The sequence below is a fragment of the Halyomorpha halys genome, unplaced genomic scaffold (assembly GCF_000696795.3).
Source record: "Halyomorpha halys isolate HHAL.00 unplaced genomic scaffold, Hhal_1.1 Scaffold1541.1, whole genome shotgun sequence".
NCBI lineage: Eukaryota > Metazoa > Arthropoda > Insecta > Hemiptera > Pentatomidae > Halyomorpha > Halyomorpha halys.
This window is the reverse complement of record NW_027116259.1, coordinates 6,359-19,756: the sequence shown is the minus strand read 5'-3', so window position 1 is coordinate 19,756 and position 13,398 is coordinate 6,359. Positions and strand designations below refer to the sequence as shown.

Sequence of the window (13,398 nt, the reverse complement as noted above, 5' to 3'; positions counted from 1 at the left end):
TTGTTTTTATGAGAGTGGAAGTATACTCGGTGCAAAATGTTAGTTGTCTTTGCTATACCAATAACTTATGAAGCTCTCATAAATGATAAAGGTCATTAGAATTTGGTGTGAATATATCAAGAATGGTAATAAAACAAAGGCTGTTTTGGTAATGTAGTATACCTTTCTTTGTATGGACCATGGAGTACGAAACTACATTATTTTAATGATTACATCAACACATTACAGTGGACAACATGATCTCACTCTAGGACTGAAGTCCTTATTGAGCAACTTATCTTTAACTATAACAAATATATGCCTTTGTCTGTTTTGATAAAGTCCAGACCTACAGAATCAGTAACATCATGACGTTTATATTTAAAAATGATTAATACTCATTAACTTAACCGTCTTATGCTTTCAAGACAAAGATTGCTCCAACCAGACTCTCACCCTATCATGGTAAAAATTAATGAATTCACAAAAGGAAAAGATAATTAGGGGTGGGTGCGGTCAATGAAGAACACAAATAAGTAAGAACTTATTTATTAGTGACAGGATTTCAGGCCTTTATCAGGGCTAAGAAGAAAAAAACAAGATAACAACCATAATGATTAAATTGAATTACAGAAAATAAGAAGATAACTGATAATATAGGTACATAAGTAGTATTGAAGAAAATGCATAGTTTAATATCATAAGAACATTGAAACTGTATATAATAATATAAAGGGGAAAAAGTAATAATAATAAAAAGGAAAGAAAGAAAAAAATAATAGGTAGTATAATAAGAGAAACATACAGAGGTTCAACGCCAGGTACCACTAGCGAGGTTGTATTTGGCATTGAACCTCAGTATGTTTCTTTTATTATACTACCTATTATTCTTTTCTTTCTTTCCTATTATTATTATTATTATTATTATTACTGTTATTTATCTTACTTATATAAGTGTATGTCTACTTCTTTAATTTTGTTATTCGACTTACAAATTTAATTAATCACATACATTTTTATTTATATTTTTTTATATTACCTCAATTTTATTAAATTCCAATTTTGTACTCGTATTTATTTAATTAATTCTCATATCTATATTTTCTTTTTTCATTCTTAATTTTAATATTACACTTTGCATTTTCTGTAATTCCATTCAATCATTATGGTTGTTATCTTATTTTTGTTCTTAGGCCTGAAATTCATGCCGAAACATTGGCGCTGATGAATGAGTTTTTACTTGTGTCCTTCACTGACCACACCCCCAACCATCTTCTCCTCATATATACATATAATCAGATGTCAACTATGAACTCATCAGTATCTAACTATACTACGGCACGAGCTTTAAGTACTACGAACAGTGCAGGCTTCAAAAAGTTAGAACAAGATCCAAATTCATAATATATTAAGGCATGGGGAACATGATTGGTTGGATTGGTGAGGACGAGGTGCTGGCAATGCACTTAAATCTCTAGGACAAAAAATACACACATACTACTGTGTAAGAACTAATAAGACCAATTCACACAGATCATTTAGTGGGTTCCATATATGGGCCGGTGTATGGAGAATGGATAGATCTAGCGAGGGAACATGTTTGGTTGGATTGGTAAGGACGAGGTGCTGGCAATGAACTCTTCTGGGCAAAAAGTATACACATACTACTGTGTAAAAACTAATAAGACCAATTCACACAGATCATGTATGGAGAATGGATAGAGCTGGTGAGGGGGATTGCCATATATTTAGGCAGTTATACCCTAGTCTTTTAGATGACAGAAATTAATCTTTGCCAAAACTCTAATAGGTGAAGCTTAATCTCAGCACTCACAGGCGCTATCAGTGGACTCAGCAATTTGAAACTCTGCTGTTCTCTAATGAGGAAAGAGGAACAATCTAAACTATTTCTTAAAGGACCCTTTATTTTGAGGCTTGCAGTACTAATACAAATGGACAGGACTATATACAGTGCACTGTCAGCTCAATACGAAGTTGATTGTCACTGTTTTTGCAGCTTCTGCCAAAAGGAGAATAAGATTGTCTCACTCAATTTTTAGATGTGATCCATTAGCTAGGATATGATACTTCCATTTTAGTTGTGAACAGTGGTGATATTCAGTGAGTTTATAAGTTTTGCCAAACCTTGATTAACACAAGTAATATTTCTCAGTGGTTTTGTTTTTTCTAAAAAATATACATATTATATTCTTTAATACTACTGAACATTGGTTTTGGCTGTGTCTATTATAATACCTAACGATAAAATAAATGATTTTAAAAAGTTTTTCTATTGTTTAACTGCTTTATCTATGATTTTTCTGATTAAAAAAAGCCAATTTTTACAAGTTTTATAAATTAACAAAAGATTGATTCTGTACCGCTACAACCCATGAAGGAGGGTAATGCAAGGACTTGATTTGGTCAAAATCACACTCGACTGCCAGATTTTTACTAGAAAAATATTAAAATATGTACTAAATAAACCATTTTGAACATTATTTTTTATTAAATAAATCAAAAATTGTATCCTTGTTAGTCTCAACTCTTTTTATTACAACAGTCCAACGTTTCGGCCATTTCAGCAATCCTCAAGGACATCTTCAATTATAAATTCTTCCTCACATTAAAATTAAAAATTTGTTTTGCGGGCTATTCTGCCCAGGTTTTGCAGAGGTTATAAATGGTTTGTGTATATGGTAGTGATTTGGTGGATAATTTTAAAATAAGAAGATTTAGATATTTATGATTTTAAATAAAAAAAATAGGTTTTTAACTTATAATTAATGAATGACCTGGGCAGAATAGCCTACAAAACAAATTTTAAATTTTAATGTGAGGAAGAATTTATAATTGAGGATGGCTGAAATGGCCGAAACGTTGGACTGTTGAAATAAAAAGTGTTGAGACTAAAAAGGATACAATTTTGGATTTATTTAATAAATAATTACCTGTCTCAAGAAATTTAAATAATATAATTAAATTATTTTTTATTATTTATCAAAAATAAATATAGTTCTGGCATAAACAATGTTAAATTTCACGAACACATCTTTTTTATTTATATTAATATCTTAAGGTTTTCGCACTTATTTTACTAATGCACCATTTGAGTGGAAAACAATTGTTATGGAAAAATTTTATGTTAGCAGACTCTTTGTTAAATATTTTGAATATCACCACTGGTTGTCTCTTTATTACTGATCCCTAATTGATCGAACTGCGTATGTGAATTTTGTAAGAAAATTGCCCTGTTTGAATGGTCTGATGACTTTGTGATGGCACACAAAAGGTCTCGATTAAGTCACAGTACTTTTATGCCATGGAAAAAAATCCAACGTGAACTAAGTTTACAATTGTTCTTTACACATGCTTCAGAAATCTCTCGGCTTTCGACCAATAAAATTATTGATCCTAGAAATTTGTATTTTCCTTTATTTCTTCATCTACTTACAGGAAGTATGTTGTTCTAAAAGTTTTTGAAAATTATTTGATTCTCATATGTCCCAGTTTTAACAAATTAGTCATTTAAAAAGATTTGCTTTGACTTTCAAATATTTTATTTGGGTCAGATAGAATGTGGAAAAGACTTATGAAGTATTAAGTCATTAGGCAACTTTGAATTTCCATGAAAAATTTACAAAATCATTTTTAAAAAATAAGAATATCAAAGTTATGAGAAAAATATTGATAACATTTGCTAAAACTTTGAAGTGATATTAATCTTGCTCTGCTAATTTTGTATTTATTTATTGATGTTAATGAAATTTAAAACAAGTAGATCTTAGTGAGTGTTCAGAGGTAGAGTAGGCCAAAAATTAGCTGGAGATGAAACTATAGCTATAATTGTCATGGATACGATATTTATTTATTAATGTTTTATTCATGAATAAAGGTTGTATTTATTTTTATTTATCCGTGATAATTCTAGCTGTAGTTTTATCCATTGGTAATTTTTTCCTATCTCTCTTCAGAGGTAGCATTATGTGCTTCAGATCAGTGTTTTTAAATAATTGGGTCATATTAGTTACAAATCCTTAGACAATTTTTCTTAGCATAAAATTTGAATTTTTTTTATTTATTTATGCATGTAAAATTAAAATTCTAGCATGTTTATGTGGTGTAATATTTGAGACAAAATTATTACTAACTATTTTCCACTATTTTTTTTAATCCTATAGTAAAAAATTTTTCATAATCACTAATCATAGAAGTTGATTTAAAGAAGTAAGTAAATAACTTAATTAGATAAAAAACTTAATGGTTGTAAGTTTTTACTCCTTTATATTCCATATAGTCTATGCTACAATTAAAGCTTATTTTAATCCAAAGCTCACTTTTTGGTTAAAATAGTGTCAAGATTTGGTTATAGTAAAAACTTGAATTTAGATTTTTTTATTGGAAAAAAAAATTGATCGTGTAAAAAAAAAAAAGTTCATAAAAAATAAAAAAAGTAATAATTTAGTATTCTTTCCTATTTTTATACATCAAGAATTTCACTTAAGTATAAATAAAAACCTATTTTTATACCTTCTTTTATGGGCAATTATCATATTATGATTTGTACAGAAATACATTATAATCAACTATTTATTTATTGAATTAAAGAGAAATGGTATTCATATGAATAAGTACATATTAAAAATTTATGAGGTTAAATGTTTACTATCACAGACATGATATTTTGACTGTACACTTTTTTTATATGGACTATGACTATATTCCACACAGAAAAATGATAACTAAAATACTAATAATAGGTTAGGTCATTGTAATTCCAGCCTAGTAAACTAGACAAAATCGTCTTTATAACATGTTAAATTTGTCATAATTAAAACTATTCGAAGTGGCTAAATAACAGAAAGTTTTGTTTTTTCTAAAATCAATTATTTCCTGTCAATTTTTGTAAAACACATAATAAAATTATGTAATGTGAGTTCCGTCTTTTAATAAAAAATGTAAAATAAGATATTTAATGTAGGTTTGTCAAATATAAAATTTTACTTAATAAAATGATAAACATATTTAAAATTATATTAAAACATTTTTATCTTTAAAAATAAAAATTTGTTGTTAAAACTATTTGAATGGCTAAATAATAAAAAAATTTGTTTTTTCTAAAATTAATTATACTCTGCCAGTTTTGTAAAACAATTATGTGATATGAACTCTGTTTTCTCAAGTTTCTGGTGTTTTCAGCAAAAATAATTATAAATTACTAAAATACACTTTATTTATTTTTTTAAAAAAGTGTTAAATAAAATATTTAATGTAGGTATAAAAAATGAAGTTTTACTTTGAAAACTAAAGAAATATAAAATTTTACTTGATAAAATGATAAAAATATTTAAAATTGCTGGAAAGTTGTGTTTCTTTGTTGTGGTTAGTGAGTGACTCTTTACATAATAATAAAATTATATTAAAACAGTTTTTTTTATATAATTTTATTTGCTACGCCCACATTAAATAATTCATTTTATTATTTAAAAATGCAGTTTAGTAATTCTTAATTATTTTTGTTATAAAAACGGATACTTTCCAGAGACAGAACCTCACATCACATAGTTATTTTACAAAACTGGAGGCGAATATCAGATTACTTGGTAACATACATTTATTTATTGATATGGACTTGTAGCTTATTTAAAAAGAAAGTTTTTCTGAAAATTTGTGGTCTAATATAACACTGAAAAAAGAAATCTATAATAATTTATTTAAGAAAAAATAATACTTTGCATTATTTAGTCCCTTCCAATGGATTCTAATTTAGAAATACCCAAATGAAATCTTTTTTTTTTTTTTATTTATCCTTTTGTATTCGACAAAAAATATGACACCTAAAACAAAATAAAAAACTTCTTTTATTAATTTTTTATGTAGATTCAGACTATACGTTTCTCTTATAGCTAGATATACTTTTGTTTTTTTAAGTATTGTCATTATTAATATTAGATAACAAAAACTCTGTAAAAGTCACAAAATAATTGTTGGAATGGAATGGAAAGATTAATAAAAACTAATATGTACAGTAAAAATTAAAAAAACAAAACTCATAAAAAAATTATTAAAACCCATATTATTGATTCTTTAAAGTAGTGCCAAACAACTTGACAGTCTAATAGCCACTATAGGTAAGTCTTAGCGTATGCAGTGATTAGTGTAATCTTGCTTTAGGATTGTATTCCATTCTGCTGACATGTCGAAACCACTTAAGCCTGGGTTCATCAAGCACATCAATGAACCATACTCAATCCTGTCAAAGATTGTCCAGTTTTCTAACCCATATAATAATACTAGGAAAAAACAAAACTTATTCCCCCTTGTCCTCTTTGCTCACTTTTTTGTTTAGCTCTTTGAGTAGTGGATATTTGGTAAAACGCTGAACTGTTGCAACCAACCGTTGCTGGATTGATAGGCAAACTTATCGTTCTCAGTTCTTCAAACGATTTATTTACATCTACCTGGTATAAAAGTGATCTGTGCAATCTTGGCTGTGTTCATGAAGTTCTAGATGAGGACAGACTCTTAGCATTATCCTTTTACATATTTAATTTTTAGATCTCAGTTAATGTAAACAGATTATTTTGTTAATATCCTGTTACGGAGATCTGATACCACTTTTTTATTACTATACTTCTAAGTACTTACTTGTTAGTCCATATTCTCTCTAAAATGTCCTGTAGGACTTTGTCAATTATTTAAATCTAAACTGGACTACGTCTGGTAGAATGCCATCGGCCACAACAGTTTTCCCTAGCTTGCCCTTTTAAAAACTGTCTCATCTTCTTCCTCCAAGATAGCTTCTTCTTTGTTAGGTGTAAGAATTTTTGTCCTAGGTTTTGTTTCCTGCTCTCCATTTGTGCTTGTCACTAATACTCTTAGTTTTACTCCGAAATCTCTGAATATTCTGTTCATAATCTATCTGGATCTCCATTCTGAATTCCTCCAATGATCGATTCCTTAATTGCTTGCTTTTCCTCGGCCCTGGCTGCTCTTCAGTATTTTACTTATCTTGTTTACTTTTGGTTCAGGAAAAAAATTATAATTACTTATCTTAAACAAAAAAGTGGTATTATATATATAGTTGATAAATCCAAGACAGTGTTAGCCCTTAATCTAGTGCATAATGTATCCTAAATACTTGTTGAGATAGTGGAACTATAGAACTACCTTCAATATATACTGCTTAATACTTCTAAGTAATACTATAATCCTTAATACTACTAAACACCTATACTTTCAATCCACCTTTGAATAGCAAGAGCTTCATAAATATTAAACTAAACAGATTCACATCATCTTCCTTTTTGTCTGTTATGCCACAATCATTATACCGTCTTTAAATTTCTAGTAATGCAATATATTTTTTCTATTTCCTTCTTTGTATATTAAATTTATAAGAGCCGACTCCACAGATGTTTTGCATCATACATATAAAATCAATTAAACCAATGCAAACTATTATTTATTCGATTAAAAGTAAAAATACATTTGAATTTAAACATTGTTGTTTTAAATAGGGAGTCAATTGGGAAATTTTGGCAATACATACTAAATTCTAAAATGGCTTCTTGAATGATTTTTCTCATAAACAGCTAACATGTTTCTTTAGTCAGCTTAATCACAAAAGTATTATAATTTGAATTTCTAGATTGTTGTAGTAACTAAAATATATGCAGAAGCCTCTCTCTACTGTATATACTTTTCTTGAGCTTTGGGTGAAAAATGAGAATTAACTGCATACTTGTTCTGAACATGCCCAACCTAAAAATATGTTAATAATTATAAAAAAAGATCATTGATATATCTTTGTCTAGACCAGAGGAAGGCATGCACCCATGAAGTCAACAAGAGCTGTATTGTAGTTTTTTTGTGTATTACTAAATACTTGGACACATATAAAAGACAATTTTGTATGGGATTCGCACTTAAAAAAGAGTTAAGCTGACACGTTGGTCTAGACAAATGATTCATTTACCTTGTCAGTTCTTGGGTGATTCTTTGTTTTATCTGTTATTTTTCAGAACTGGTGTGCAGTGTAGCACCAGTCAAAGAAGTTCTCTGCTTGTAGATTTTAATAAAGCCATTTTATCTATTTTATATCAAATTTCTTTAATTAACATTACCTTTTGTATAATTGAATACATATTTTCTAAACTTTTTATGTTTTTAGGCTCAAGATCTATTCATATGAAGATGGCTTTTGATCGGTTGCCAGGATGCTCAAACCTTCATCGTTGTCGGCTGTGTGGAAAGGTTGTGACACATATTCGGAATCATTACCATGTACATTTCCCCGGAAGGTTTGTTTGTCCTATATGCCAGGCGACTTACACAAGAAGTGATAACTTAAGAACACACTGTCGTTATAAACACTCCCTTTCAGAAACTCTTGCAAAAATTAGTGAACCAAAGTCTGACATCAGCACAGACGGTGCAGCTTGAAGTTTATTCCCCTCCAATGAATGTGATATTAATACAGTGATATTTTTATTATAAGGAAAAGTCAAACTTTTCTTTAAAGAAAAAAATATATATATTTGTAGAAAAGTGATATGAAATATTTAAAAATTATATCTTACCAGTGTTGCTGTTAAAAACAGCAAAAGCCTTCCAAGTCATTAATATTAAGAATGGGATAGGCCATTTATTCCATATTCTTGATCACTGTGAGTGTAAAAGAATAAAATAATTTATACCAAATGTTTCAAAGTGCATTATGTTAGTATTTAAACAAATTGACAATAACTTAATTAGCAATGATTTAAAATCTGCTTTAAAAACTCACCAAATAACTTCTTTTTTTTTTATCTGTGAATAGTCAGGTAAGAATGAAATGATAACGGGTTAGAAGTGTTGTGTGATTTTTAGAAACATTTAATGGATGCGTGTGCGTGTGTGTATAAAACACAATAATTTCTTTTTAGTGCAATTGTTTTTATTTTTATTATCTGGTTTTATTGGCATTATAAATGCCAATGTTACTGATATTGATTTGTATATCTGTTCTGTATTATATATGATATTCTGTTGCAGTAATGTTTTTATTTTAAAGTTTTATTTGGTTAAAAATTGTAAATAGAGAATATATAGGTGATATATAAATATATATATTCAAATAATATATTTAAATTATAATTTATGTTTATGTAATGAAAAATATATATGTATATGTTTCAATATGTTATTTTGAGTATCATCCATTCCAAACTTTCATACCAAAGAATTGTTTCTTAAAATACTTCTTGAATAGTTATAAACTTATTAAACGTTAGAGCATGCAATAAGTTATTTTGAAATCAGCTATAATTATTTAAGATTGATTATTTTATTTTATTTTAAATTTGTATTGAAATTTTGTGCAATCTTTATCATCAATTGGTATTAAACGAAATACATTGTTGCAATTTGTGTTAAACTGATTTATGTAAATCTCTTAAATACATCTGATGAAAGCAGTTGATGTTAGACCATTAAACTGTTTTTATTTTTATTTCTCTTCCTTAATAATTGCATTCAAAGATTAACCAAAGCATGTATCTATCCATCCAGGTTAAACCCAGGAGTCTTAATTAGTTAACACATTTTTAGCTTTATTTTCATGGCTATGAAGATATTAATGTAAGGTTCAATCATGCCGATATAATAAATAGTATTAACAATAAATTGTAGTGAAAACTGAAATTTTTTTTCACATACTTTACCTGAAATAGTTTTTATATTATTTTATTTATAAAAGCAGCATAAAACAATTAATCTTACTAAGAATTTCATTAATTGAAAATAAGTATTTAAATTGTTTCTTTTTCTATCTTACATTTTGTAAATTAAATAGTAATAATGAAATAATTAATAAAAGTCAGAATCCTTTAAATTTGAACTTGGTTATCAGACAGAATATAAAACTGTTATATACATGTCATTATATAAAATTTAAGTTTTAAATAATCCTTATTTTTTTTCTGTTTCTTTTTGAAGGGAAACTCCCATCAAACCATTACAATAGATGAATAATCTACTATTTGATAAGAAAGTTTTTTCAAGTAATTGTTATTAAAATTCAGTAGTAACAGTTTTAATTGTAAATGGTGTTTTTTTTTGTTTTGTTTTTATCATCTCTGATAGTAGGGGGTATATAATTTATCAATCTTAATTTAAATTTTGTTATTTATCAGTCTTTTTAAAAAGCTTGGCATTACTATTACTGTTTCTTTTATTTTAATAGAAGAAATTCAATATGACTTTCATCTGTATTGAATCTATTATCCACCCACTTATGAAAGCTTTGATATATCAACAAAAGTAAGGATAAAAAGCAGTTATAATATTTCTATTTTTCAATGAACTTGAATAAATACAATTTGGTTTATTTTTAGTTTTTATTATAATTTCCTCATTAATTATCTCAAAGTTTGCTTCATTTGATCTCCGTCATTATGATTTAATTATAATTGTTATCCTATGTTATTATTATTATATTATAATTTGGTTTATTTAGCTTTAAATGGTGGAAATTAGAATGTTAAAAATAAAACTTAAGGATTAAATCATGGAAAAAAGACTTTAAAATATTTTTAAAAAATTCTATAATTAAAAGTTTATTAACGCTCATAATGAAGCAATTACAGTTATAATTCCAAGAGTCTTGACATTCAAGAATTTAACACAAGGTTATGTAAATGGCCTTCTAAAGGCCATCTGTTACTTAATTCTGAAGTTCCCTTAAACATACTTTATTACAAAATGCATTCTATTTTTGTATTAAATTTATAGTTTGGTAGATGTTATCTTTCCTTCTCACAAATGTCCTTAACAATTTTAACACTTCCGAAGTTTATCCTTTAAAGAGTATTCTAAGGACTTTTTAAGAATAAAATTTTGAATAGGATCTCCTTATCAGTTCATGTAAATAAAAATAGAAAAAATATAAGAATTATGTTTTATTCATAAGAATTTAGATATGGTAATGTTAAATTTTATTCTAAAGATTATTAAAATGAAATAAAAAAGCTTTTAGTCTTTTTTATAATTTCCTCATTAATTATCTCAAAGATTCTTTCATTTAATCACTGTCATAATGATTTAATTAGAATTGTTATTGAGTTAATAAAAAACAACATATTTCCCTATGTTGTATGGAGTACCAACGGAAACTCCTTCATAAAATAATTGTAATAGGACTGGAGAAAAATAAATCAAATCTATTCTCTAATCTTGTTAAAAATGTAACTATTATATAAAATTATTCTTTGACTTTCTGTTCACAAATAATTATGGTGACCAGATCATTCCTGGAGAAAGCTAGGACACAGCTAGCTGGGCTCCTCTCCACCTGATTTTAAATTTAAAATTTTATTTAAGTGAAACATCTTTAAATACAGTAGAGCAAATTCGTGTGGATCAAAGAGAAAGTGTAACACTTCCCTTTTCTATCCCAGAAAGTGGTTTCCTTTATGCTATAGATGTGAAATATACATTCGTACTCTGAATGATCAATAAAAATATTAGTTTTTCCAATAATTCTTAAAATATACCTCTCCATCTACATTATAGCCGCTTATGTCGAATGTAATGAAATTCTCTGCAAAACAAATCTAAAATTGCGTAAATAGGATCAATATTAGCAAAGGTTTGTATTTTAGTTCCCTGATTATTCTGCAAATATTGGGTTTGTTTCAACATCCACGTTTGAATGTCAAAAAACTGGCTGGAGTGTGTACATGATGGTTTTTCATATTCAAAACCTCTGTCCTACATGCAACTACCAGTTGTTGACTGACAGAATTGGTCTTGGAACAAGGCTATTCAGTGCTAAAAAAGATGTATTTTTCTTCTTTCTTATGCATTATTAATCAGCATAACTTATGTGGTGCGTCCAAATAATATTTTTTTTTAGAAAAGGAAGATGGTCTGGTTGCAGTCAAAGAAAAACTCAAATTGTGATGAAACTATTTATCACCATCTTCCTTTTCTATTATCACACATAGTCAAACATCGATCTTTCAATATTTTTTTTAATCAATTAATTATAATAATTAATATTTGTAAATGCATATGTACATTTCAGTAGGTATCCTCTGGGTTTTATTTAATTTTTTGTTATTACATAAAATTTCCATTATGTGACAAGTGAGATGGGGAAAAACCCCAGCCTATAGAAAATAATTTATTTATTTAAGTACATATATACATTTCATCAATTTTTTTAATACAAAATTCAAGTTAAAATTGAACATTGACAAAGGTCCATTATATTATACAACCAGGACCATCACATTATTCTCTGATTATTTAGATAATTGACTGTCTAAATTATTTATATCATATTTCATCTATCATAAACCCATAATTTCTTTCTTAGAGTATGAATATATGAAAATAGATAAATAAAATAAAAAATCTATTTCATTTGATGGTAAACACCTGAGGGGTAGACCAAAATGTAAATGGGAGGATTGTGTTTAAACTGTTTTAGTAGATTTTGGTTTAGACCAGCATTTTTGATGGATGTATGTAGACAGTAATTGGTTGGATCGGCATCGAACCTTTGGGTCCTATTATTATTATAAATATATAATAAATACATGATTGACTATATTTTTCTGAATATAAAAGAGATGGTCGGGGGTGCAGTCAAAAATGAGCATGAAATAGTTAACAACTATTCATTTGCTGATATTTCATCCCATTAGCAGTGATGTCTTTAAGCACAATAACCCTTATGAAACCATGCAAAGGGGTTAACTATTTTTTGTCCCTTTTTAACCACAGACCAATCTTCATATTTTAAGAAATTTCACTTCCAATGGGCCTGTCTCATGCAATTTTTTTTTTATAAATATTCTGTTTTGTTAATAAATTGTATTGCCATGATGGTAGTATATTAGTAAAAAGGATAAAAACAAAATTTACCTCTATAATATCTGTTTAAATTAATATTTAACATAAATTAGGATGATCAGGGGTGCTGTCAAAAGAAACATAAATAGTTAACAATTATTTATTTGCCGACGTTTTGCCCCACTTTGTAGAGCTTCATCAGGGCTGAAAATATACAAAAAACAACTAAAAATATTCTGGATTTTCTCTTTAGGAAGTCTGGTGAGTCAATTCATAAATTTTTTTTATTAACCTCAAAAAATTTTTATGAACTAAAAATATTTTGACATAGTAGAATCATAAGATACAAAAAGGTAAATTAACCTTTTTGTTTTTCATGATCCTACTTTGTCAAAATATTTTTAGTTGTTTTTGTATCTTTTAACCCCTATGAAGCTATGCTAAGTGGGGTGAAAGGTCGGCAAATAAATAGTTGTTAACTATTTTTGTTTCTTTTGACTGCACCCCAGACCATCTTCATCATAATTTGAAATAATACGGTCAATTACTTATATATATATATTTTTTTTTTGTTATTTT

At 27.4% G+C, this 13,398-nt stretch overlaps 1 protein-coding gene across 1 annotated transcript in view; it reads left to right on the top strand.

Moving 5' to 3' along the window:
• The window catches only part of LOC106689995 (sex determination protein fruitless), a 42,179-nt gene extending 32,722 nt beyond the window's left edge, over window positions 1-9,457 (top strand). The window contains exon 4 of the mRNA XM_014435239.3: window positions 8,153-9,457. Within this exon, the coding sequence (XP_014290725.2) occupies window positions 8,153-8,424 (272 nt within the window). The 3' untranslated portion in view covers window positions 8,425-9,457. The remainder of the gene's footprint in view (window positions 1-8,152) is intronic.
• The last annotated feature ends 3,941 nt before the right edge of the window (window positions 9,458-13,398 follow it).